General features: G+C 48.0%; 1 protein-coding gene across 2 annotated transcripts in view; it reads right to left on the reverse strand.

Annotated features, from left to right (window-relative positions):
• Positions 1-26,635, reverse strand: part of lrrc9 (leucine rich repeat containing 9) — a 75,061-nt gene extending 48,426 nt beyond the window's left edge. For both annotated transcript variants that reach the window (XM_058386820.1, XM_058386819.1), the window contains exons 1-15: positions 26,312-26,635; positions 25,833-26,051; positions 25,535-25,675; positions 25,355-25,418; positions 24,520-24,590; positions 24,106-24,288; positions 23,852-24,007; positions 23,596-23,771; positions 23,359-23,490; positions 22,851-23,030; positions 22,409-22,538; positions 21,813-21,948; positions 20,213-20,359; positions 19,567-19,691; positions 19,119-19,316 (exon numbers count right to left, since the gene is read on the reverse strand). In XM_058386820.1, the coding sequence (XP_058242803.1) occupies positions 19,119-19,316; positions 19,567-19,691; positions 20,213-20,359; positions 21,813-21,948; positions 22,409-22,538; positions 22,851-23,030; positions 23,359-23,490; positions 23,596-23,771; positions 23,852-24,007; positions 24,106-24,288; positions 24,520-24,590; positions 25,355-25,418; positions 25,535-25,675; positions 25,833-26,051; positions 26,312-26,380 (2,127 nt within the window). In that variant the 5' untranslated portion in view covers positions 26,381-26,635. The remainder of the gene's footprint in view (positions 1-19,118; positions 19,317-19,566; positions 19,692-20,212; positions 20,360-21,812; positions 21,949-22,408; positions 22,539-22,850; positions 23,031-23,358; positions 23,491-23,595; positions 23,772-23,851; positions 24,008-24,105; positions 24,289-24,519; positions 24,591-25,354; positions 25,419-25,534; positions 25,676-25,832; positions 26,052-26,311) is intronic.
• Between the last annotated feature and the right edge of the window lie 634 nt (positions 26,636-27,269).

Genomic DNA, 27,269 nt, shown 5'->3' on the forward strand with positions numbered 1-27,269 from the left:
TGTGAGAGTGTGGAATGAGAGAGTGTGGAACGTGAGAGAGTGTGGAACATGAGAGTGTGGAACGAGAGAGTGTGGAACGTGAGAGTGTGGAATGAGAGAGTGTGGAACGTGAGAGTGTGGAATGTGAGAGTGTGGAATGTGAGAGTGTGGAATGTGAGAGTGTGGAACGAGAGAGTGTGGAACGTGAGAGTGTGGATCGAGAGAGTGTGGTAGGAGAGAGAGTGGAATGAGAGAGTGTGGAGTGAGAGAGTGTGAAGTGAGAGAGTGTGGAATGTGACAGTGTGAAGTGAGAGAGTGTGGAATGTGAGAGTGTGGAATGTGAGAGTGTGGAATGAGAGAGTGTGGAACATGAGAGTGTGGAAAGAGAGAGTGTGGAACGTGAGAGTGTGGAATGAGAGAGTGTGGAACGTGAGAGAGTGTGGAACATGAGAGTGTGGAACGAGAGAGTGTGGAATGAGAGAGTGTGGAGTGAGAGAGTGTGGAACGTGAGAGTGTGGAATGTGAGAGTGTAGAATGAGAGAGTGTGGAACGTGAGAGAGTGTGGAATGAGAGAGTGTGGAATGTGAGAGTGTGGAATGAGAGAGTGTGGAACGTGAGAGAGTGTGGAACGTGAGAGTGTGTGGAACATGAGAGTGTGTGGAACATGAGAGTGTGGAATGAGAGAGTGTGTGGAACATGAGAGTGTGGAATGAGAGTGTGTGGAACATGAGAGTGTGGAATGAGAGAGTGTGGAACGTGAGAGAGTGTGGAACGTGAGAGTGTGTGGAACATGAGAGTGTGTGGAACATGAGAGTGTGGAATGAGAGAGTGTGTGGAACATGAGAGTGTGGAATGAGAGAGTGTGGAATGAGAGAGTGTGGAATGTGAGAGTGTGGAATGAGAGAGTGTGGAACGTGAGAGAGTGTGGAACGTGAGAGAGTGTGGAATGAGAGAGTGTGGAATGTGAGAGTGTGGAATGTGAGAGTGTGGAATGTGAGAGTGTGGAACGAGAGAGTGTGGAACGTGAGAGTGTGGATCGAGAGAGTGTGGTAGGAGAGAGAGTGGAATGAGAGAGTGTGGAGTGAGAGAGTGTGAAGTGAGAGAGTGTGGAATGTGACAGTGTGAAGTGAGAGAGTGTGGAATGTGAGAGTGTGGAATGTGAGAGTGTGGAATGAGAGAGTGTGGAACATGAGAGTGTGGAAAGAGAGAGTGTGGAACGTGAGAGTGTGGAATGAGAGAGTGTGGAACGTGAGAGAGTGTGGAACATGAGAGTGTGGAACGAGAGAGTGTGGAATGAGAGAGTGTGGAGTGAGAGAGTGTGGAACGTGAGAGTGTGGAATGTGAGAGTGTAGAATGAGAGAGTGTAGAATGAGAGAGTGTGGAATGAGAGAGTGTGGTATGAGAGAGTGTGGAATGAGAGAGTGTAGAATGAGAGAGTGTAGAATGAGAGAGTGTGGAATGAGAGAGTGTGGCATGAGAGAGTGTGGCATGAGAGAGTGTGGAATGAGAGAGAGTGTAGAGTGAGAGAGTGTGGAATGAGAGAGTGTGGAGTGAGAGAGTGTGGAATGAGAGAGTGTGGAACGTGGGAGTGTGGAATGAGAGAGTGTGGAACGTGAGAGAGTGTGTGGAATGGAACGTGAGAGAGTGTGGAATGAGAGAGTGTGGAACGTGAGAGAGTGTGTGGAACGTGAGAGAGTGTGGAATGAGAGAGTGTGGAATGAGAGTGTGGAATGAGAGAGTGTGGAATGAGAGAGTGTGGAATGAGAGAGTGTGGAACGTGAGAGAGTGTGGAACGTGAGAGAGTGTGGAATGAAAGAGTGTGGAACGTGAGAGAGTGTGGAATGAGAGAGTGTGGAATGAGGGAGTGTGGAATGAGAGAGTGTGGAATGAGAGAGTGTGGAGCATTGAGAGAGTGTGGAATGAGAGAGTGTGGAACATTGAGAGAGTGTGGAATGAGAGAGTGTGGAATGAGGGAGTGTGGAATGAGAGAGTGTGGAATGAGAGAGTGTGGAACGTTGAGAGAGTGTGGAATGAGAGAGTGTGGAACGTGAGAGAGTGTGGAATGAGAGAGTGTGGAATGAGAGAGTGTGGAACGTGAGAGAGTGTGGAATGAGAGAGTGTGGAACGTGAGAGAGTGTGGAATGAGAGAGTGTGGAATCAGAGTGTGTGGAACGTGAGAGAGTGTGGAATGAGAGAGTGTGGAATGAGAGAGTGTGGAATGAGAGTGTGGAATGAGAGAGTGTGGAATGAGAGAGTGTGGAACGTGGGAGAGTGTGGAATGAGAGTGTGTGGAACGTGAGAGAGTGTGGAATGAGAGAGTGTGGAATGAGAGAGTGTGGAACGTGGGAGAGTGTGGAATGAGAGAGTGTGGAATGAGAGAGTGTGGACTGAGAGAGTGTGGAATGAGAGAGTGTGGAACGTGGGAGTGTGGAACATGAGAGAGTGTGGAATGAGAGAGTGTGGACTGAGAGAGTGTGGAATGAGAGAGTGTGGAGTGAGAGAGTGTGGAGTGAGAGAGTGTGGAACGTGGGAGAGTGTGGAATGAGAGAGTGTGGAACGTGAGAGAGTGTGGAATGAGAGAGTGTGGAATGAGAGAGTGTGGAATGAGAGAGTGTGGAAGGAGAGTGTGTGGAATGAGAGAGTGTGGAACGTGGGAGTGTGGAACGTCAGAGAGTGTGGAACGTGGGAGTGTGGGCATTGAGAGAGTGTGGAACGTGGGAGTGTGGAATGAGAGAGTGTGGAACGTGAGAGAGTGTGGAACGTGGGAGTGTGGAACGTGAGAGAGTGTGGAACGTGGGAGTGTGGAACGTGAGAGAGTGTGGAACGTGAGTGTGTGGAACATGAGAGAGTGTGGAATGAGAGTGTGTGGAACGTGAGAGAGTGTGGAATGAGAGAGTGTGGAATGAGAGAGTGTGGAATGAGAGTGTGGAATGAGAGAGTGTGGAATGAGAGAGTGTGGAACGTGGGAGAGTGTGGAATGAGAGTGTGTGGAACGTGAGAGAGTGTGGAATGAGAGAGTGTGGAATGAGAGAATGTGGAACGTGAGAGAGTGTGGAGTGAGAGAGTGTGGAACGTGAGAGTGTGTGGAATGAGAGAGTGTGGACTGAGAGAGTGTGGAACGCAGAGAGTGTGGAACGTGAGAGTGTGGAGCGAGAGAGTGTGGAACGTGAGAGTGTGGATCGAGAGAGTGTGGTGTGAGAGAGAGTGGAATGAGAGAGTGTGGAGTGAGAGAGTGTGAAGTGAGAGAGTGTGGAACATGAGAGTGTGGAATGTGAGAGTGTGGAACGAGAGAGTGTGGAACGTGAGAGTGTGGATCGAGAGAGTGTGGTAGGAGAGAGAGTGGAATGAGAGAGTGTGGAGTGAGAGAGTGTGAAGTGAGAGAGTGTGGAATGTGAGAGTGTGAAGTGAGAGAGTGTGGAATGTGAGAGTGTGGAATGTGAGAGTGTGGAATGAGAGAGTGTGGAACGTGAGAGAGTGTGGAACATGAGAGTGTGGAACGAGAGAGTGTGGAACGTGAGGGTGTGGAATGAGAGAGTGTGGAACGTGAGAGTGTGGAATGTGAGAGTGTGGAATGGTGAGAGTGTGGAATGTGAGAGTGTGGAACGAGAGAGTGTGGAACGTGAGAGTGTGGATCGAGAGAGTGTGGTAGGAGAGAGAGTGGAATGAGAGAGTGTGGAGTGAGAGAGTGTGAAGTGAGAGAGTGTGGAGATGTGACAGTGTGAAGTGAGAGAGTGTGGAATGTGAGAGTGTGGAATGTGAGAGTGTGGAATGAGAGAGTGTGGAACATGAGAGTGTGGAAAGAGAGAGTGTGGAACGTGAGAGTGTGGAATGAGAGAGTGTGGAACGTGAGAGAGTGTGGAACATGAGAGTGTGGAACGAGAGAGTGTGGAATGAGAGAGTGTGGAGTGAGAGAGTGTGGAACGTGAGAGTGTGGAATGTGAGAGTGTAGAATGAGAGAGTGTGGAACGTGAGAGAGTGTGGAATGAGAGAGTGTGGAATGTGAGAGTGTGGAATGAGAGAGTGTGGAACGTGAGAGAGTGTGGAACGTGAGAGTGTGTGGAACATGAGAGATGTGTGGAACATGAGAGTGTGGAATGAGAGAGTGTGTGGAACATGAGAGTGTGGAATGAGAGTGTGTGGAACAGGAGAGTGTGGAATGAGAGAGTGTGGAACGTGAGAGAGTGTGGAACGTGAGAGTGTGTGGAACATGAGAGTGTGTGGAACATGAGAGTGTGGAATGAGAGAGTGTGTGGAACATGAGAGTGTGGAATGAGAGAGTGTGGAATGAGAGAGTGTGGAATGTGAGAGTGTGGAATGAGAGAGTGTGGAACGTGAGAGAGTGTGGAACGTGAGAGAGTGTGGAATGAGAGAGTGTGGAATGTGAGAGTGTGGAATGTGAGAGTGTGGAATGTGAGAGTGTGGAACGAGAGAGTGTGGAACGTGAGAGTGTGGATCGAGAGAGTGTGGTAGGAGAGAGAGTGGAATGAGAGAGTGTGGAGTGAGAGAGTGTGAAGTGAGAGAGTGTGGAATGTGACAGTGTGAAGTGAGAGAGTGTGGAATGTGAGAGTGTGGAATGTGAGAGTGTGGAATGAGAGAGTGTGGAACATGAGAGTGTGGAAAGAGAGAGTGTGGAACGTGAGAGTGTGGAATGAGAGGATGTGGAACGTGAGAGAGTGTGGAACATGAGAGTGTGGAACGAGAGAGTGTGGAATGAGAGTGTGTGGAGTGAGAGAGTGTGGAACGTGAGAGTGTGGAATGTGAGAGTGTAGAATGAGAGAGTGTAGAATGAGAGAGTGGGTGGAATGAGAGAGTGTGGTATGAGAGAGTGTGGAATGAGAGAGTGTAGAATGAGAGAGTGTAGAATGAGAGAGTGTGGAATGAGAGAGTGTGGCATGAGAGAGTGTGGCATGAGAGAGTGTGGAATGAGAGAGAGTGTAGAGTGAGAGAGTGTGGAATGAGAGAGTGTGGAGTGAGAGAGTGTGGAATGAGAGAGTGTGGAACGTGGGAGTGTGGAATGAGAGAGTGTGGAACGTGAGAGAGTGTGTGGAATGGAACGTGAGAGAGTGTGGAATGAGAGAGTGTGGAACGTGAGAGAGTGTGTGGAACGTTGAGAGAGTGTGGAATGAGAGAGTGTGGAATGAGAGTGTGGAATGAGAGAGTGTGGAATGAGAGAGTGTGGAATGAGAGAGTGTGGAACGTGAGAGAGAGTGGAACGTGAGAGAGTGTGGAATGAAAGAGTGTGGAACGTGAGAGAGTGTGGAATGAGAGAGTGTGGAATGAGGGAGTGTGGAATGAGAGAGTGTGGAATGAGAGAGTGTGGAACGTGAGAGAGTGTGGAATGAGAGAGTGTGGAACGTGAGAGAGTGTGGAATGAGAGAGTGTGGAATGAGGGAGTGTGGAATGAGAGAGTGTGGAATGAGAGAGTGTGGAACGTGAGAGAGTGTGGAATGAGAGAGTGTGGAACGTGAGAGAGTGTGGAATGAGAGAGTGTGGAATGAGAGAGTGTGGGACGTGAAGAGAGTGTGGAATGAGAGAGTGTGGAACGTGAGAGAGTGTGGAATGAGAGAGTGTGGAATCAGAGTGTGTGGAACGTTGAGAGAGTGTGGAATGAGAGAGTGTGGAATGAGAGAGTGTGGAGATGAGAGTGTGGAATGAGAGAGTGTGGAATGAGAGAGTGTGGAACGTGGGAGAGTGTGGAATGAGAGTGTGTGGAACGTGAGAGAGTGTGGAATGAGAGAGTGTGGAATGAGAGAGTGTGGAACGTGGGAGAGTGTGGAATGAGAGAGTGTGGAATGAGAGAGTGTGGACTGAGAGAGTGTGGAATGAGAGGGTGTGGAACGTGGGAGTGTGGGAACATGAGAGAGTGTGGAATGAGAGAGTGTGGACTGAGAGAGTGTGGAATGAGAGAGTGTGGAGTGAGAGAGTGTGGAGTGAGAGAGTGTGGAACGTGGGAGAGTGTGGAATGAGAGAGTGTGGAACGTGAGAGAGTGTGGAATGAGAGAGTGTGGAATGAGAGAGTGTGGAATGAGAGAGTGTGGAAGGAGAGTGTGTGGAATGAGAGAGTGTGGAACGTGGGAGTGTGGAACGTGAGAGAGTGTGGAACGTGGGAGTGTGGAACGTGAGAGAGTGTGGAACGTGGGAGTGTGGAATGAGAGAGTGTGGAACGTGAGAGAGTGTGGAACGTGGGAGTGTGGAACGTGAGAGAGTGTGGAACGTGGGAGTGTGGAACGTGAGAGAGTGTGGAACGTGAGTGTGTGGAACATGAGAGAGTGTGGAATGAGAGTGTGTGGAACGTGAGAGAGTGTGGAATGAGAGAGTGTGGAATGAGAGAGTGTGGAACGTGAGAGAGTGTGGAACGTGAGAGAGTGTGGAATGAGAGAGTGTGGAATGAGAGAGTGTGGAGTGAGAGAGTGTGGAATGAGAGAGTGTGGAACGTGAGAGAGTGTGGAACGTGGGAGTGTGGAATGAGAGAGTGTGGAATGAGAGAGTGTGGAACGTGGGAGTGTGGAATGTGAGAGAGTGTGGAACGTGGGAGTGTGGAACGTGAGAGAGTGTGGAACGTGAGAGAGTGTGGAACGTGGGAGTGTGGAATGAGAGAGTGTGGAACGTGGGAGTGTGGAATGAGAGAGTGTGGAACGTGGGAGTGTGGAATGAGAGAGTGTGGAACGTGGGAGTGTGGAATGAAGAGAGTGTGGAATGAGAGAGTGTGGAACGTGAGAGAGTGTGGAACGTGAGAGAGTGTGGAACGTGGGAGTGTGGAACGTGGGAGTGTGGAATGAGAGAGTGTGGAATGAGAGAGTGTGGAACGTGAGAGAGTGTGGAACGTGAGAGAGTGTGGAATGAGAGAGTGTGGAATGAGAGAGTGTGGAACGTGAGAGAGTGTGGAACGTGAGAGAGTGTGGAACGTGGGAGTGTGGAATGAGAGAGTGTGGAATGTGAGAGTGTGGAACGAGAGAGTGTGGAACGTGAGAGTGTGGATCGAGAGAGTGTGGTAGGAGAGAGAGTGGAATGAGAGAGTGTGGAGTGAGAGAGTGTGAAGTGAGAGAGTGTGGAATGTGACAGTGTGAAGTGAGAGAGTGTGGAATGTGAGAGTGTGGAATGTGAGAGTGTGGAATGAGAGAGTGTGGAACATGAGAGTGTGGAAAGAGAGAGTGTGGAACGTGAGAGTGTGGAATGAGAGAGTGTGGAACGTGAGAGAGTGTGGAACATGAGAGTGTGGAACGAGAGAGTGTGGAATGAGAGAGTGTGGAGTGAGAGAGTGTGGAACGTGAGAGTGTGGAATGTGAGAGTGTAGAATGAGAGAGTGTAGAATGAGAGAGTGTGGTATGAGAGAGTGTGGAATGAGAGAGTGTAGAATGAGAGAGTGTAGAATGAGAGAGTGTGGAATGAGAGAGTGTGGCATGAGAGAGTGTGGAATGAGAGAGAGTGTAGAGTGAGAGAGTGTGGAATGAGAGAGTGTGGAGTGAGAGAGTGTGGAATGAGAGAGTGTGGAACGTGGGAGTGTGGAATGAGAGAGTGTGGAACGTGAGAGAGTGTGTGGAATGGAACGTGAGAGAGTGTGGAATGAGAGAGTGTGGAATGAGAGAGTGTGGAACGTGAGAGAGTGTGTGGAACGTGAGAGGAGTGTGGAATGAGAGAGTGTGGAATGAGAGTGTGGAATGAGAGAGTGTGGAATGAGAGAGTGTGGAATGAGAGAGTGTGGAACGTGAGAGAGTGTGGAACGTGAGAGAGTGTGGAATGAAAGAGTGTGGAACGTGAGAGAGTGTGGAATGAGAGAGTGTGGAATGAGGGAGTGTGGAATGAGAGAGTGTGGAATGAGAGAGTGTGGAACGTGAGAGAGTGTGGAATGAGAGAGTGTGGAACGTGAGAGAGTGTGGAATGAGAGAGTGTGGAATGAGGGAGTGTGGAATGAGAGAGTGTGGAATGAGAGAGTGTGGAACGTGAGAGAGTGTGGAATGAGAGAGTGTGGAACGTGAGAGAGTGTGGAAATGAGAGAGTGTGGAATGAGAGAGTGTGGAACGTGAGAGAGTGTGGAATGAGAGAGTGTGGAACGTGAGAGAGTGTGGAATGAGAGAGTGTGGAATGAGAGTGTGTGGAACGTGAGAGAGTGTGGAATGAGAGAGTGTGGAATGAGAGAGTGTGGAAGGAGAGAGTGGAATGAGAGAGTGTGGAAGAGGAGAGTGTGGAGCGTGGGGAGAGTGTGGAATGAGAGTGTGTGGAACGTGAGAGAGTGTGGAATGAGAGAGTGTGGAATGAGAGAGTGTGGAACGTGGGAGAGTGTGGAATGAGAGAGTGTGGAATGAGAGAGTGTGGACTGAGAGAGTGTGGAATGAGAGAGTGTGGAACGTGGGAGTGTGGAACATAGAGAGAGTGTGGAATGAGAGAGTGTGGACTGAGAGAGTGTGGAATGAGAGAGTGTGGAGTGAGAGAGTGTGGAGTGAGAGAGTGTGGAACGTGGGAGAGTGTGGAATGAGAGAGTGTGGAACGTGAGAGAGTGTGGAATGAGAGAGTGTGGAATGAGAGAGTGTGGAATGAGAGAGTGTGGAAGGAGAGTGTGTGGAATGAGAGAGTGTGGAACGTGGGAGTGTGGAACGTGAGAGAGTGTGGAACGTGGGAGTGTGGAACGTGAGAGAGTGTGGAACGTGGGAGTGTGGTATGAGTGAGGGTGGAACGTGAGAGAGTGTGGTATGAGAGAGTGTGGAATGAGTGAGTGTGGAATGAGAGAGTGTGGTGCGTGTGAGAGTGTGGAATGTGAGAGTGTGGAATGAGAGAGTGTGGAATGGAGAGAGTGTGGAAGGAGAGTGTGTGGAATGAGAGAGTGTGGAACGTGGGAGTGTGGAACGTGAGAGAGTGTGGAACGTGGGTGTGTGGAACGTGAAGAGAGTGTGGAACGTGAGAGTGTGTGGAACATGAGAGAGTGTGGAATGAGAGTGTGTGGAACGTGAGAGAGTGTGGAATGAGAGAGTGTGGAATGAGAGAGTGTGGAACGTGAGAGAGTGTGGAACGTGAGAGAGTGTGGAATGAGAGAGTGTGGAATGAGAGAGTGTGGAGTGAGAGAGTGTGGAATGAGAGAGTGTGGAATGAGAGAGTGTGGAACGTGGGAGTGTGGAATGAGAAGAGTGTGGAATGAGAGAGTGTGGAACGTGGGAGTGTGGAATGTGAGAGAGTGTGGAACGTGGGAGTGTGGAACGTGAGAGAGTGTGGAACGTGAGAGAGTGTGGAACGTGGGAGTGTGGAATGAGAGAGTGTGGAACGTGGGAGTGTGGAATGAGAGAGTGTGGAACGTGGGAGTGTGGAATGAGAGAGTGTGGAACGTGAGAGAGTGTGGAATGAGAGAGTGTGGAATGAGAGAGTGTGGAACGTGAGAGAGTGTGGAACGTGAGAGAGAGTGTGGAACGTGGGAGTGTGGAACGTGGGAGTGTGGAATGAGAGAGTGTGGAATGAGAGAGTGTGGAACGTGAGAGAGTGTGGAACGTGAGAGAGTGTGGAATGAGAGAGTGTGGAATGAGAGAGTGTGGAACGTGAGAGAGTGTGGAACGTGAGAGAGTGTGGAACGTGGGAGTGTGGAATGAGAGAGTGTGGAACGTGAGAGAGTGTGGAACGTGGGAGTGTGGAACGTGAGAGAGTGTGGAACGTGGGAGTGTGGAACGTGAGAGAGTGTGGAACGTGAGAGAGTGTGTGGAATGGAACGTGAGAGAGTGTGGAATGAGAGAGTGTGGAATGAGAGAGTGTGGAACGTGAGAGAGTGTGTGGAACGTGAGAGAGTGTGGAATGAGAGAGTGTGGAATGAGAGTGTGTGGAACGTGAGAGAGTGTGGAATGAGAGAGTGTGGAATGAGAGAGTGTGGAACGTGAGAGAGTGTGGAACGTGAGAGAGTGTGGAACGTGGGAGTGTGGAATGAGAGAGTGTGGAATGTGAGAGTGTGGAACGAGAGAGTGTGGAACGTGAGAGTGTGGATCGAGAGAGTGTGGTAGGAGAGAGAGTGGAATGAGAGAGTGTGGAGTGAGAGAGTGTGAAGTGAGAGAGTGTGGAATGTGACAGTGTGAAGTGAGAGAGTGTGGAATGTGAGAGTGTGGAATGTGAGAGTGTGGAATGAGAGAGTGTGGAACATGAGAGTGTGGAAAGAGAGAGTGTGGAACGTGAGAGTGTGGAATGAGAGAGTGTGGAACGTGAGAGAGTGTGGAACATGAGAGTGTGGAACGAGAGAGTGTGGAATGAGAGAGTGTGGAGTGAGAGAGTGTGGAACGTGAGAGTGTGGAATGTGAGAGTGTAGAATGAGAGAGTGTAGAATGAGAGAGTGTGGTATGAGAGAGTGTGGAATGAGAGAGTGTAGAATGAGAGAGTGTAGAATGAGAGAGTGTGGAATGAGAGAGTGTGGCATGAGAGAGTGTGGAATGAGAGAGAGTGTAGAGTGAGAGAGTGTGGAATGAGAGAGAGTGTAGAGTGAGAGAGTGTGGAATGAGAGAGTGTGGAATGAGAGAGTGTGGAATGAGAGAGTGTGGAACGTGAGAGAGTGTGTGGAATGGAACGTGAGAGAGTGTGGAATGAGAGAGTGTGGAATGAGAGAGTGTGGAACGTGAGAGAGTGTGTGGAACGTGAGAGAGTGTGGAATGAGAGAGTGTGGAATGAGAGTGTGGAATGAGAGAGTGTGGAATGAGAGAGTGTGGAATGAGAGAGTGTGGAACGTGAGAGAGTGTGGAACGTGAGAGAGTGTGGAATGAAAGAGTGTGGAACGTGAGAGAGTGTGGAATGAGAGAGTGTGGAATGAGGGAGTGTGGAATGAGAGAGTGTGGAATGAGAGAGTGTGGAACGTGAGAGAGTGTGGAATGAGAGAGTGTGGAACGTGAGAGAGTGTGGAATGAGAGAGTGTGGAATGAGGGAGTGTGGAATGAGAGAGTGTGGAATGAGAGAGTGTGGAACGTGAGAGAGTGTGGAATGAGAGAGTGTGGAACGTGAGAGAGTGTGGAATGAGAGAGTGTGGAATGAGAGAGTGTGGAACGTGAGAGAGTGTGGAATGAGAGAGTGTGGAACGTGAGAGAGTGTGGAATGAGAGAGTGTGGAATGAGAGTGTGTGGAACGTGAGAGAGTGTGGAATGAGAGTGTGTGGATTGAGAGAGTGTGGAATGAGAGTGTGGAATGAGAGAGTGTGGAATGAGAGAGTGTGGAACGTGGGAGAGTGTGGAATGAGAGTGTGTGGAACGTGAGAGAGTGTGGAATGAGAGAGTGTGGAATGAGAGAGTGTGGAACGTGGGAGAGTGTGGAATGAGAGAGTGTGGAATGAGAGAGTGTGGACTGAGAGAGTGTGGAATGAGAGAGTGTGGAACGTGGGAGTGTGGAACATGAGAGTGTGTGGAATGAGAGAGTGTGGACTGAGAGAGTGTGGAATGAGAGAGTGTGGAGTGAGAGAGTGTGGAGTGAGAGAGTGTGGAACGTGGGAGAGTGTGGAATGAGAGAGTGTGGAACGTGAGAGAGTGTGGAATGAGAGAGTGTGGAATGAGAGAGTGTGGAATGAGAGAGTGTGGATTGAGAGTGTGTGGAATGAGAGAGTGTGGAACGTGGGAGTGTGGAACGTGAGAGAGTGTGGAACGTGGGAGTGTGGAACGTGAGAGAGTGTGGAACGTGGGAGTGTGGAATGAGAGAGTGTGGAACGTGAGAGAGTGTGGAATGAGAGAGTGTGGAATGAGAGAGTGTGGAATGAGAGAGTGTGGAACGTGAGAGAGTGTGGAATGAGAGAGTGTGGAATGAGAGAGTGTGGAATGAGAGAGTGTGGAAGGAGAGTGTGTGGAATGAGAGAGTGTGGAACGTGGGAGTGTGGAACGTGAGAGAGTGTGGAACGTGGGAGTGTGGAACGTGAGAGAGTGTGGAACGTGAGTGTGTGGAACATGAGAGAGTGTGGAATGAGAGTGTGTGGAACGTGAGAGAGTGTGGAATGAGAGAGTGTGGAATGAGAGAGTGTGGAACGTGAGAGAGTGTGGAACGTGAGAGAGTGTGGAATGAGAGAGTGTGGAATGAGAGAGTGTGGAGTGAGAGAGTGTGGAATGAGAGAGTGTGGAACGTGAGAGAGTGTGGAACGTGAGAGTGTGGAATGAGAGAGTGTGGAATGAGAGAGTGTGGAACGTGGGAGTGTGGAATGTGAGAGAGTGTGGAACGTGGGAGTGTGGAACGTGAGAGAGTGTGGAACGTGAGAGAGTGTGGAACGTGGGAGTGTGGAATGAGAGAGTGTGGAACGTGGGAGTGTGGAATGAGAGAGTGTGGAACGTGGGAGTGTGGAATGAGAGAGTGTGGAACGTGAGAGAGTGTGGAATGAGAGAGTGTGGAATGAGAGAGTGTGGAACGTGAGAGAGTGTGGAACGTGAGAGAGTGTGGAACGTGGGAGTGTGGAACGTGGGAGTGTGGAATGAGAGAGTGTGGAATGAGAGAGTGTGGAACGTGAGAGAGTGTGGAACGTGAGAGAGTGTGGAATGAGAGAGTGTGGAATGAGAGAGTGTGGAACGTGAGAGAGTGTGGAACGTGAGAGAGTGTGGAACGTGGGAGTGTGGAATGAGAGAGTGTGGAACGTGAGAGAGTGTGGAACGTGGGAGTGTGGAACGTGAGAGAGTGTGGAACGTGGGAGTGTGGAACGTGAGAGAGTGTGGAACGTGAGAGAGTGTGTGGAATGGAACGTGAGAGAGTGTGGAATGAGAGAGTGTGGAATGAGAGAGTGTGGAACGTGAGAGAGTGTGTGGAACGTGAGAGAGTGTGGAATGAGAGAGTGTGGAATGAGAGTGTGGAATGAGAGAGTGTGGAATGAGAGAGTGTGGAATGAGAGAGTGTGGAACGTGAGAGAGTGTGGAACGTGAGAGAGTGTGGAATGAAAGAGTGTGGAACGTGAGAGAGTGTGGAATGAGAGAGTGTGGAATGAGGGAGTGTGGAATGAGAGAGTGTGGAATGAGAGAGTGTGGAACGTGAGAGAGTGTGGAATGAGAGAGTGTGGAACGTGAGAGAGTGTGGAATGAGAGAGTGTGGAATGAGAGAGTGTGGAATGAGAGAGTGTGGAATGAGAGAGTGTGGAACGTGAGAGAGTGTGGAATGAGAGAGTGTGGAACGTGAGAGAGTGTGGAATGAGAGAGTGTGGAATGAGAGAGTGTGGAACGTGAGAGAGTGTGGAATGAGAGAGTGTGGAACGTGAGAGAGTGTGGAATGAGAGAGTGTGGAATGAGAGTGTGTGGAACGTGAGAGAGTGTGGAATGAGAGAGTGTGGAATGAGAGAGTGTGGAATGAGAGTGTGGAATGAGAGAGTGTGGAATGAGAGAGTGTGGAACGTGGGAGAGTGTGGAATGAGAGAGTGTGGAATGAGAGAGTATGGAGTGAGAGAGTGTGGAATGAGAGAATGTGGAACGTGAGAGAGTGTGGAGTGAGAGAGTGTGGAACGTGAGAGTGTGTGGAATGAGAGAGTGTGGACTGAGAGAGTGTGGAACGAGAGAGTGTGGAACGTGAGAGTGTGGAACGAGAGAGTGTGGAACGTGAGAGTGTGGATCGAGAGAGTGTGGTGTGAGAGAGAGTGGAATGAGAGAGTGTGGAGTGAGAGAGTGTGAAGTGAGAGAGTGTGGAACATGAGAGTGTGGAATGTGAGAGTGTGGAACGAGAGAGTGTGGAACGTGAGAGTGTGGATCGAGAGAGTGTGGTAGGAGAGAGAGTGGAATGAGAGAGTGTGGAGTGAGAGAGTGTGAAGTGAGAGAGTGTGGAATGTGAGAGTGTGAAGTGAGAGAGTGTGGAATGTGAGAGTGTGGAATGTGAGAGTGTGGAATGAGAGAGTGTGGAACGTGAGAGAGTGTGGAACATGAGAGTGTGGAACGAGAGAGTGTGGAACGTGAGAGTGTGGAATGAGAGAGTGTGGAACGTGAGAGAGTGTGGAACATGAGCGTGTGGAACGAGAGAGTGTGGAATGAGAGAGTGTGGAGTGAGAGAGTGTGGAATGTGAGAGTGTGGAATGTGAGAGTGTGGAATGTGAGAGTGTGGAACGAGAGAGTGTGGAACGTGAGAGTGTGGATCGAGAGAGTGTGGTAGGAGAGAGAGTGGAATGAGAGAGTGTGGAGTGAGAGAGTGTGAAGTGAGAGAGTGTGGAATGTGACAGTGTGAAGTGAGAGAGTGTGGAATGTGAGAGTGTGGAATGTGAGAGTGTGGAATGAGAGAGTGTGGAACATGAGAGTGTGGAAAGAGAGAGTGTGGAACGTGAGAGTGTGGAATGAGAGAGTGTGGAACGTGAGAGAGTGTGGAACATGAGAGTGTGGAACGAGAGAGTGTGGAATGAGAGAGTGTGGAGTGAGAGAGTGTGGAACGTGAGAGTGTGGAATGTGAGAGTGTAGAATGAGAGAGTGTAGAATGAGAGAGTGTGGAATGAGAGAGTGTGGTATGAGAGAGTGTGGAATGAGAGAGTGTAGAATGAGAGAGTGTAGAATGAGAGAGTGTGGAATGAGAGAGTGTGGAGTGAGAGAGTGTGGAATGAGAGAGAGTGTAGAGTGAGAGAGTGTGGAATGAGAGAGTGTGGAATGAGAGAGTGTGGCATGAGAGAGTGTGGAATGAGAGAGAGTGTAGAGTGAGAGAGTGTGGAATGAGAGAGTGTGGAGTGAGAGAGTGTGGAATGAGAGAGTGTGGAACGTGGGAGTGTGGAATGAGAGAGTGTGGAACGTGAGAGAGTGTGTGGAATGGAACGTGAGAGAGTGTGGAATGAGAGAGTGTGGAATGAGAGAGTGTGGAACGTGAGAGAGTGTGTGGAACGTGAGAGAGTGTGGAATGAGAGAGTGTGGAATGAGAGTGTGGAATGAGAGAGTGTGGAATGAGAGAGTGTGGAATGAGAGAGTGTGGAACGTGAGAGAGTGTGGAACGTGAGAGAGTGTGGAATGAAAGAGTGTGGAACGTGAGAGAGTGTGGAATGAGAGAGTGTGGAATGAGGGAGTGTGGAATGAGGGAGTGTGGAATGAGAGAGTGTGGAATGAGAGAGTGTGGAACGTGAGAGAGTGTGGAATGAGAGAGTGTGGAACGTGAGAGAGTGTGGAATGAGAGAGTGTGGAATGAGGGAGTGTGGAATGAGAGAGTGTGGAATGAGAGAGTGTGGAACGTGAGAGAGTGTGGAATGAGAGAGTGTGGAACGTGAGAGAGTGTGGAATGAGAGAGTGTGGAACGTGAGAGAGTGTGGAATGAGAGAGTGTGGAACGTGAGAGAGTGTGGAATGAGAGAATGTGGAATGAGAGTGTGTGGAACGTGAGAGAGTGTGGAATGAGAGAGTGTGGAATGAGAGAGTGTGGAATGAGAGTGTGGAATGAGAGAGTGTGGAATGAGAGAGTGTGGAACGTGGGAGAGTGTGGAATGAGAGTGTGTGGAACGTGAGAGAGTGTGGAATGAGAGAGTGTGGAATGAGAGAGTGTGGAACGTGGGAGAGTGTGGAATGAGAGAGTGTGGAATGAGAGAGTGTGGACTGAGAGAGTGTGGAATGAGAGAGTGTGGAACGTGGGAGTGTGGAACATGAGAGAGTGTGGAATGAGAGAGTGTGGACTGAGAGAGTGTGGAATGAGAGAGTGTGGAGTGAGAGAGTGTGGAGTGAGAGAGTGTGGAACGTGGGAGAGTGTGGAATGAGAGAGTGTGGAATGAGAGAGTGTGGAATGAGAGAGTGTGGAAGGAGAGTGTGTGGAATGAGAGAGTGTGGAACGTGGGAGTGTGGAACGTGAGAGAGTGTGGAACGTGGGAGTGTGGAACGTGAGAGAGTGTGGAACGTGGGAGTGTGGAATGAGAGAGTGTGGAATGAGAGAGTGTGGAACGTGAGAGAGTGTGGAACGTGAGAGAGTGTGGAATGAGAGAGTGTGGAATGAGAGAGTGTGGAACGTGAGAGAGTGTGGAACGTGAGAGAGTGTGGAATGAGAGAGTGTGGAATGAGAGAGTGTGGAACGTGAGAGAGTGTGGAACGTGAGAGAGTGTGGAACGTGGGAGTGTGGAATGAGAGAGTGTGGAATGAGAGAGTGTGGAACGTGAGAGAGTGTGGAATGAGAGAGTGTGGAATGAGAGAGTGTGGAACGTGGGAGAGTGTGGAATGAGAGAGTGTGGAATGAGAGAGTGTGGACTGAGAGAGTGTGGAATGAGAGAGTGTGGAACGTGGGAGTGTGGAACATGAGAGAGTGTGGAATGAGAGAGTGTGGACTGAGAGAGTGTGGAATGAGAGAGTGTGGAGTGAGAGAGTGTGGAGTGAGAGAGTGTGGAACGTGGGAGAGTGTGGAATGAGAGAGTGTGGAATGAGAGAGTGTGGAATGAGAGAGTGTGGAAGGAGAGTGTGTGGAATGAGAGAGTGTGGAACGTGGGAGTGTGGAACGTGAGAGAGTGTGGAACGTGGGAGTGTGGAACGTGAGAGAGTGTGGAACGTGGGAGTGTGGAATGAGAGAGTGTGGAATGAGAGAGTGTGGAACGTGAGAGAGTGTGGAACGTGAGAGAGTGTGGAATGAGAGAGTGTGGAATGAGAGAGTGTGGAACGTGAGAGAGTGTGGAACGTGAGAGAGTGTGGAATGAGAGAGTGTGGAATGAGAGAGTGTGGAACGTGAGAGAGTGTGGAACGTGAGAGAGTGTGGAACGTGGGAGTGTGGAATGAGAGAGTGTGGAATGAGAGAGTGTGGAACGTGGGAGTGTGGAATGTGAGAGAGTGTGGAACGTGGGAGTGTGGAACGTGAGAGAGTGTGGAACGTGAGAGAGTGTGGAACGTGGGAGTGTGGAATGAGAGAGTGTGGAACGTGGGAGTGTGGAATGAGAGAGTGTGGAATGAGAGAGTGTGGAATGAGAGAGTGTGGAACGTGGGAGTGTGGAATGAGAGAGTGTGGAATGAGAGAGTGTGGAACGTGGGAGTGTGGAATGAGAGAGTGTGGAACGTGAGAGAGTGTGGAATGAGAGAGTGTGGAATGAGAGAGTGTGGAACGTGGGAGTGTGGAATGAGAGAGTGTGGAATGAGAGAGTGTGGAACGTGGGAGTGTGGAATGAGAGAGTGTGGAATGAGAGAGTGTGGAACGTGGGAGTGTGGAATGAGAGAGTGTGGAACGCGGGAGTGTGGAATGTGAGAGAGTGGGGAACGTGGGAGTGTGGAACGTGGGAGTGTGGAATGAGAGAGTGTGGAACGTGAGAGAGTGTGGAACGTGAGAGAGTGTGGAACGTGGGAGTGTGGAACGTGAGAGAGTGTGGAACGTGGGAGTGTGGAACGTGAGAGAGTGTGGAACGTGAGAGAGTGTGGAACGTGGGAGAGTGTGGAACGTGAGAGAGTGTGGAACGTGGGAGTGTGGAATGAGAGAGTGTGGAACGTGAGAGAGTGTGGAACGTGGGAGTGTGGAACGTGAGAGAGTGTGGAACGTGGGAGTGTGGAATGAGAGAGTGTGGAACGTGGGAGTGTGGAATGAGAGAGTGTGGAATGAGAGAGTGTGGAATGAGAGAGTGTGGAACGTGGGAGTGTGGAATGAGAGAGTGTGGAATGAGAGAGTGTGGAACGTGGGAGTGTGGAATGAGAGAGTGTGGAATGAGAGAGTGTGGAACGTGGGAGTGTGGAATGAGAGAGTGTGGAATGAGAGAGTGTGGAACGTGGGAGTGTGGAATGAGAGAGTGTGGAATGAGAGAGTGTGGAACGTGGGAGTGTGGAATGAGAGAGTGTGGAATGAGAGAGTGTGGAACGTGGGAGTGTGGAATGAGAGAGTGTGGAATGAGAGAGTGTGGAACGTGGGAGTGTGGAATGAGAGAGTGTGGAACGCGGGAGTGTGGAATGTGAGAGAGTGGGGAACGTGGGAGTGTGGAACGTGGGAGTGTGGAATGAGAGAGTGTGGAACGTGAGAGAGTGTGGAACGTGAGAGAGTGTGGAACGTGGGAGTGTGGAACGTGAGAGAGTGTGGAACGTGGGAGTGTGGAACGTGAGAGAGTGTGGAACGTGAGAGAGTGTGGAACGTGGGAGTGTGGAACGTGGGAGTGTGGAACGTGAGAGAGTGTGGAACGTGAGAGAGTGTGGAACGTGGGAGTGTGGAATGAGAGAGTGTGGAACGTGAGAGAGTGTGGAACGTGAGAGAGTGTGGAACGTGGGAGAGTGTGGAACGTGAGAGAGTGTGGAACGTGGGAGTGTGGAATGAGAGAGTGTGGAACGTGGGAGTGTGGAACGTGAGAGAGTGTGGAACGTGGGAGTGTGGAATGAGAGAGTGTGGAACGTGAGAGAGTGTGGAACGTGAGAGAGTGTGGAACGTGGGAGAGTGTGGAACGTGAGAGAGTGTGGAACGTGGGAGTGTGGAATGAGAGAGTGTGGAACGTGAGAGAGTGTGGAACGTGGGAGTGTGGAACGTGAGAGAGTGTGGAACGTGGGAGTGTGGAATGAGAGAGTGTGGAACGTGGGAGTGTGGAATGAGAGAGTGTGGAACGTGGGAGTGTGGAATGTGAGAGAGTGTGGAATGTGGGAGAGTGTGGAACGTGAGAGAGTGTGGAACGTGGGAGTGTGGAATGAGAGAGTGTGGAACGTGAGAGAGTGTGGAACGTGGGAGTGTGGAACGTGAGAGAGTGTGGAACGTGGGAGTGTGGAATGAGAGAGTGTGGAACGTGAGAGAGTGTGGAACGTGAGAGAGTGTGGAACGTGGGAGTGTGGAACGTGAGAGAGTGTGGAACGTGAGAGAGTGTGGAACGTGAGAGAGTGTGGAACGTGGGAGTGTGGAACGTGAGAGAGTGTGGAACGTGGGAGTGTGGAATGAGAGAGTGTGGAACGTGAGAGAGTGTGGAACGTGAGAGAGTGTGGAACGTGGGAGTGTGGAACGTGAGAGAGTGTGGAACGTGAGAGAGTGTGGAACGTGAGAGAGTGTGGAACGTGAGAGAGTGTGGAACGTGGGAGAGTGTGGAACGTGGGAGTGTGGAACGTGGGAGTGTGGAACGTGAGAGAGTGTGGAACGTGGGAGTGTGGAACGTGGGAGTGTGGAACGTGAGAGAGTGTGGAACGTGAGAGAGTGTGGAACGTGAGTGTGTGGAACGTGAGAGAGTGTGGAACGTGAGTGTGTGGAACGTGGGAGTGTGGAACGTGGGAGTGTGGAACGTGGGAGAGTGTGGAACGTGTGAGAGTGTGGAACGTGGGAGTGTGGAACGTGAGAGTGTTTCAGTGTTTGGATCCTCACAGTGATCTGGCTCAGGACGTTCGCTCGCGCTGCTGTCAGGATGCTTCTCTCGTCCAGACTCAGCAGTCTAGGTTGTGGCTTGGGAATGGGTTTGAGATCCAGAACCTTCTCGTCCAGGGCCTGCTCATCATCATCATCTGAGGCAACAGGGGCTTTGGGGGGGCCTGGGGTGGATGAGCAGGCGGACTGGGATCTCTCCTAAACATGGGGTTAGTCCTTTTACATGAGGTTTTGTGAAGCAAATAATACACAATACTACCCTGTCTTACTGACTCTCTAATCCAGCTAAAGGCAGCTGACTTATAGTTCAAACCCAGCAGCTTTATTCAGCCCCTGAGTGTTGAGTGTCGTGTTGAGTGTCGTGTTGAGTGTCGTGTTGAGTGTCGTGTCATACTGATCCCTGAGAACATCACAGAGTCATGAGGTTATTCATGTAAGTGTGTATCACCTGTGTGATGTATTCAAACTGGACCAGATACTCCGGCAGGATGAGCTCGTGGTCGAAAACATACCAAAGGGTTTGTCTCTGACTGCAGTCACAACATCCCTGCAGCTCAGAGGAACACACTTCACCTGAATACACACACACACAGACACACACACAGACACACACACACAGACACACACACAGACACACACACAGACACACACACACAGACACAGACACACACACACAGACACACACACAGACACACACACACAGACACACACACAGACACACACACACAGACACACACACACACACAGACACACACACACAGACACAGACACACACACACAGACACACACACACAGACACACACACAGACACACACACACAGACACACACACACAGACACACACACAGACACACACACACAGACACACACACACACACAGACACACACACACAGACACACACACACAGACACACACACAGACACACACACAATTTAACATGTGACAAAAACACTATATACTAGAACATTTATCATTTAAAAACTCTTCATATCAAAAACCCATATTCTGAAAGAGTATACAAGAATATCTCACACAGCTATACACTGGATCTCTCTCTCTCTCACACACACACACACACACACACACACACACACCTGTGTTGCCCTGCTCGGTGGTGTGTTGCTTAGCGCTTGCTTTGCGGTACACGGAGTGAGCTTTGGGATAAAACTCTGCGTCCACTGGCACTCCGTCTCTAAGTGGAACACTGTGACCCAGGAATGCTTTAGAGATGATCAGCTGACCTGATACACACACACACACACACACACACACGCACACACACAGCCATTAGAGAGCTTCCACAGTACACCCACAGCACCATGTCTCAATAGAATAAGAAACATATTATTCATCTCATCCAGTGCTTCCACTCTAGATACAGGTCTAGACAAATCTGTGTACTCTCACACATAACACACATTACTTTCACTAAGAATAACAGCACCAGATCCACGAAACGTAATAAATATTTTATAAAATAATAAACAACCACAGCCGAGAATGATCTGTGTCAGTTAGCTGCCCTAGATTAGTCTTGAAGTAAACCCTTACACATTTCCTTATGAGTCTCAATGATTCTGATGGAGCAGAAAACCACAACATGTGTCGTAGCAATCATAACTACAGACGTCAGAGTGAGAGGAAGATAAATTAAAAGGTAAATATAGAAAATTGCTGTTCTAGAAAAAGTAAAATACAGACCAAGCTTTTCTAAACCAATTGAAATAAGCATTCTGCAAATCAATGAAAAGCTGTTGATTAAATACATTTTTTTTTAAATATGCAGATGAAGATATACACTGACCAGACATAACATTATGACCACCTGGCTAATAATGTGTTGGTCCCCCTTTTACTGCCAAAACAGCCCTGACCTGCCCTGCACTGTGTATTCTGACCCCTTTCTATCAGAACCAGCATTAACTTCTTCAGCAATTTGAGCAACAGTAGCTCATCTGTTGTATCGGATCAGATCGGGCCAGCCGATGACCCTGTCGCCGGTTCACCACTGTTCCTTCCTTGGACCACTTTTGATAGATACTGACCACTGCAGACCGGGAACACCCCACAAGAGCTGCAGTTTTGGAGATGCTCTGATCCAGTGGTCTTTTGACAATTTAGCCCTTTCTGTCAAACTCGCTCAAATCCTTACACTTGCCCATTTTTCCTGCTTCTAACATCAACTTTGAGGACAAAATGTTCACTTGCTGCCTAATATATCCCACCCACTAACAGGAGCCATGATGAGGAGATCATCAGTCTTATTCACTTCACCTCTCACTGGTCATAATGTTATGCCTGATCGGTGTATGTGCAATAGATCATACACTGAATAATAAATATAGACAGATTGGTTGATGTAGATAAAGATGATTATCTAGATCCATTGTTCTCAAAGTGGAGTGAAATGCAATGGCAGGAGAGGTGTGATATACTGTTCATTATTATTTATTTAAATAATAGTATTTGACTTTTTTGAGCTCTTATAGTAATGAGCTGGTCAGTTGACTTGAATCTAATGATTATTGTGAAATTAAGGAATAAAAAGTTCTCCAATAAATAGCCTAAATATTAGTAAACAAAAGTGTTTACAGTTTTCAACAGTGAGAGAAATGCGCTTATAGAAACGCTGTACTGGATAAAAAGAACCACTCGTTAAATTAGTAGATTAGATAATCAGGTGCCGGTCCAGACCCTGTGTGATGGCCAGAAGCTTCTCAGTGCTCTCACTTCCACGTCCGCTGGCTTTTCTCTGAACAAATCTTACATGCGGCTCCTCACACGCGCTGAGACTGTTGGAAAGAGGCACAGCACAATCTCTACCCGTGACCTGAACACACACACACACACACACACACACACACACAGGGTAAACAGCATGTTAATTCTTACACAATTGTACTACCTACATTATCTCCAGAGATTATAACAGGTTAGATGTTAGAGATTTAATTTTAGAATTCATTTTAAGATAATCTCTAGAACTTTCTAGAATAATACAGGCTACAGAATGCTTAAACATACAGAGATGTTCTAATTCAAGAGTTGACTTCACAATAGAAACCACTGCATTTGGGAGAAAAAGACTTTTAATTAGCTGTCCACTGCAGTGACCACTATGGTTACAGAGGGTTAATGACCACAGAGGGTTAATGATAGCACTAGTCTAGAAATTGCAATAGTAGTTCTTGAGTGTTTGAACACGGAGGAGATGAAACAGTGCAGGTGATGATGAAGTTTATGATGAAGATATAGAAATAAAATCAGTGAAGGTGATTCTCACACAGTACCTTATACCCGCCTGCTGATTTAAACCCGCTCTCCAGAATGTCCAGGATCTCATGGGTGCGCTGGATTTTCTCTGTGCTTCGCTCATCATCAAACACGGGAAACAGATACTCCAGGCGGCGTCTGTAATTCCTGATGCACACACACACACACACACACACACACAGAACAGATATTCAAACAATTCAATTCATTTTATTTGTATAGCAATTTTAACAATGGACATTGCACCAAAATGATAAAGTTTAAAGTCACTATTTCTCCCTAACATTTATCCCTGATGAACAAGCCTGAGGCGACGGTGGCGAGGAAAACAAAGATAAAACAGGTAAAGTTCAGGCAAAATAAAAGTAGACAAGTCCTGCAGGAAATAACAAGGCCGTGTGGACTGTTTTGGTTTGTTATTTTTTTGTGTTCCCGTTACTCAGGACCTCGCTGACTCACTGGGAGAAAAGTGAGGACTTGTTATTGGCCAGCAGATCACGCAGCTTGTCCTCAAAGCGCAGACGCAGTACACGGTTATGCACACGCACAATTCTGTTAATCTTGATGCCAGTGATGTTGTACACTTTGTAGTCCCGAATGCAGAACCGAGAGAGCAGCAGGTCGTAACACGGCTTAAACCTGTGAGTGAGACACACACACACACGAGAAATAAACCCACACTGAGCATCAGGTGAATCACTGGGAGCTCAAATACTCTCAACACCGAGTCAATGAATGATCTGATACTGTACTCATCAGATCCCCACATCAGATCCCCAGATCAGATCCCCAGATCAGATCCCCAGATCAGATCCCCACGTCAGATCCCCACGTCAGATCCGCACGTCAGATTCCAACATCAGATCTCAACATCAGATAGCAAACAGAGCTTTGTTCCTTTTAGCTCTCTCTGGGTTCCTGCCAGCTCTCACACAGAGACACTGTTTTGAGGTGTGTGTGTGTGTACCAGATATGGCTGGTGTTTCCTTCCTCAAAGCGAATGTTTCCCACCGTCTCCAGTTCCATCATCAGAAAGTCAACTGACATGTCCTTCCTGTCTGAAGCCATGGCAACATCCTGCTGGAGACGTTCCTCCACCCTGAGAAACACACACATCACCTTACATTCCACAGACAATACCATACATATATTTGGTATACAATCACACACACACACAAGCACACACACACACACACACACTCACTCCTCTAATCTCTGTTCCCAGATCTTAATCCGTTTTCTGACTGCCTCCAGTTTCTTCTTCAGGCTGTGCTCACACTCAGAAAGGTCAGAGGTCAGGCATTCACCTGACCACTCTGATGTCACTTCCTCTCGCAAACCTGCCATCTTCCTGCCTTCAGCCTCGAACTCACACTCCAACTGGAGAAAGATCGGATTTTTTAGAAGTGGACATATTGTATAGAGCATGTGTGTGTGTGTGTGTGTGTGTGTACGCTCACATGTTTGAGTGTGTAGCTGAGTGTGTGTATTCTGTCCTCAGGTAGCTGCTGCAGTTTCTTTCTCTGTTGCAGCAGTGTGTGTTTGGTCTGATCGAACTGTCTCTGAACACAGCGCACACGCATGTGATAGTACATCCTCTTTTTCATCACTGTAGACTAACACACACACACACACACACATTATTAAACATTATTATTTCAAATCACACATCATCTTTAGAATGAGTCTCACACACAGACACACACACACACACCTCTGCGGCGTCCTTGATGTTTTTTGCTGACACATCATACGAGTCAAGTGTGTGTAACGTTGGAATGTGGTATAACAAGTGTGTGTAGTAATTACACAACATACACACAGGGTTGGGACTCGACTGTGGGTCGTTCAGCCCGAGTTCTCTCAGCTCAGTCAGACACGCCAGCTGGGTCAGCTCCTGACACACACACACACACACACACACACATACACACACACACACACACACATACACACACACCAGTCTCTTATCTTATACACACCAAGATCATCTTTTATACACACACTTTAATGTAAAACATTATTTTGATACTTTTTCCATCTGGCTTCATAATGACAAAAGTTTGTACACTCTGGCAAACTGGTGTATCAGTCTCACACCTGTGTAAATGTGTAAATATTCTCACACCTTAAAAGAGCTGATCATATTCCCTGACAGACTGAGATTTTGCAGATTCTTGTTTTGCTCTAGATTTTTTCCTAAAAAACGTAAAAGCACAAAACAGATTAGTTTTGAAATAATCACATAGTTATTACTCTACACCTGACACGCAGGGGAGGTGATGGACAGGTCTGTGTGATTAGTGTACACTGACCAGGCATAACATTATGACTGCCCGCCTAATATTGTGTTGGTTCTCTTTTTGCTGCCAAAACAGCCCTGACCCGTCCTGCACTGTGTATTCTGACCCCTTTCTATCAGAACCAGCATTAACTTCTTCAGCAGTTTGAGCAACAGTAGCTCGTCTGTTGGATCGGATCACACGGGTCACCCTTCACTCCCCACGTGCATCAATGAGCCTTGGCCATCCATGACCCTGTCGCCGGTTCACCACTGTTCCTTCCTTGGACCACTTTTGATAGATACTGACCATTGCAGACCGGGAATACCCCACAAGAGCTGCAGTTTTGGAGATGCTCTAATCCACTCAAATCCTTACGCTTGTCCATTTTTCCTGCTTCTAACATCAACTTTGAGGACAAAATGTTGACTTGCTGCCTAATATACCCCCCCCACTAACAGGAGCCATGATGAGGAGATCATCAGTCTTATTCACTTCACCTCTCACTTGTCATAATGTTATGCCTGATCGGTGTGTATATTAGTCTATTGTTTGGAAAATATGTTTATATATTTCAGAGTGTGGAGAGCAATAAACAACAGAATAAGAAAGAAAAAAAGGACAGAAAATGCTAAAAAATGATTTATCAGTATATTATTATTTTAATATTCACACACTCACCTATAGAGGTAATGTGATTATCAGCTAGGTTGAGTTCTGTCAGGTTCTCCAGTGTGCTCAAGCCCTGTCTCACACACACACAAACACACATTTTACAAACATCGTTCTCATCCTCCCTGCTTATTGGTGACACAGGGGGCGGGTTTAATTCAGGTAGATCTCATCTCCTCTAATCCTCACCTTGATCTCAGAGATGAGGTTGTTGTTGAGCCAGAGGACACGCAGGTTCATTAGAGACTCCAGGTTGCTCATATCCCTGATCTTATTGTCATAGAGGAAGAGTCTCTCCAGCTGCACACACTTCTGCAGACCCGAGATCTCCTAAAATACATCAAAAACCATGCAAGTGTGTGTCAGTGGGACTTCTGCATTTTCAGGTGTTGATTCATTTCCTTAAACAGCAGGTCTGATAAGCTGCAAATCACACTTTTATATGAATTTCTGATATGGTTGCTATGGCAACAACTCCTTCACTCACAGTGAGCTGACACTCTGCCACCCAGAGCTCCCGGAGCAGCGGGCAGTCGTCCAGGCCCTGGATTCTGCAGACGTTCTGTCCCACGATGGTGAGCTTGAGCAGCCCAGGGAACAGAGAGAGTCCCACCATGCGGGGAAACCCTGAGAAGAACATCTCAAGAGCTTCTACTCCACTCCCATCCTCACACATCTTCTCATAGGACACGCCGTTGCACACACACTGACAGCAAGGAGAGAGATGCATCTTCATTACAGGCTTCGTGTATAGAAATAACAGTGTGTGTGTGTGTGTGTGTGTGTGTGATGTGTAAGTTATCTCACACCTTACTTTTTTTTTGCACAGTTTATATATTTTACAATATCAGTAGAACACACACACAGTGCACAATTTCATTTGATGACAAGCTTTAATATTTTTTTTTTAGAAAATAAAAACTTTATAAATGAATAAAGCCTTCAGTGTAAACGTTTAGCTCTTACCAGTTCTTTAATCATTTCCTCATCATTCTGTCCCACTTTTTCGCTTTGACTCATGATTTCCTCAAACATTCAGAAATAGCTCCACTTTATGCCACTTTATTAGAAACTAGCTCTAGGCTAAGCTACCTGACACAAATTCCTTCACACAGTCGATTAGCAGCTCCTCATTAACTAGCTCTACAAATTCAGTATCTAACAGCAGATTATTTGCCCGAATAAAAGACATTGCTGGTAAACAAAAAAATCTAAATATTTCTCTTCTTGTTTGGCTAAAAATGCATTTTTCTTCCAGCTTCCACACCGGGTTTCTTCCTCTGTGAAATGTTTACTTCACACGGTTGCTAAGCGCGACTGCGGCTCGGTTGCTAAGGCGCCATTTTGGAATTAGGCGCCATATAGGAATTTCTAAATGAATCTCTTCTTCGGCCAACAGAGGGCGCCAATGTCGGTGTATTTGTTCCAACCTACATTTTATAAACATCTTTTACATTATTAATGAGATAAAAATATTTTAATCTGTTTTTTTAATATTATTAATAATATTGTATTGATTCAGCTTCTTGTCTTTGTACCTGACAGAAGCGAGTTCCTCTGTAGCAACAAAGTGAAGTGTTCTACTTTATATGTATATACATTTCATTAGAGTAAAGATTATTTTTAAATGTTAAATTCTAATTATTTTTTATTTAAAGTCGTCATGTTTGCTCGTGATGAGAAGACGCACGTGCCTAGTGAACAGCACGTGCACATTTACTCTAGTTTATGTCTCTGTCATGGCAAGTTCTCTTCCCCGTCTATTTACTTTCTTCATTAGAAAAAAACTAAGACAAATGTAAACTTTTTAAGTGAAACTGGTTTATTTTACAGCAAACAGAACACAAAGATTTACTTAAAAATATATAGAACAGATTTTTATCTTTTATTGGGTAAATCTTCTTCTTCTTGTTCCTCTCCAGGT

Source organism: Hemibagrus wyckioides, linkage group LG03 (genome assembly GCF_019097595.1).
Source record: "Hemibagrus wyckioides isolate EC202008001 linkage group LG03, SWU_Hwy_1.0, whole genome shotgun sequence".
In the NCBI taxonomy this organism is placed as follows: domain Eukaryota; kingdom Metazoa; phylum Chordata; class Actinopteri; order Siluriformes; family Bagridae; genus Hemibagrus; species Hemibagrus wyckioides.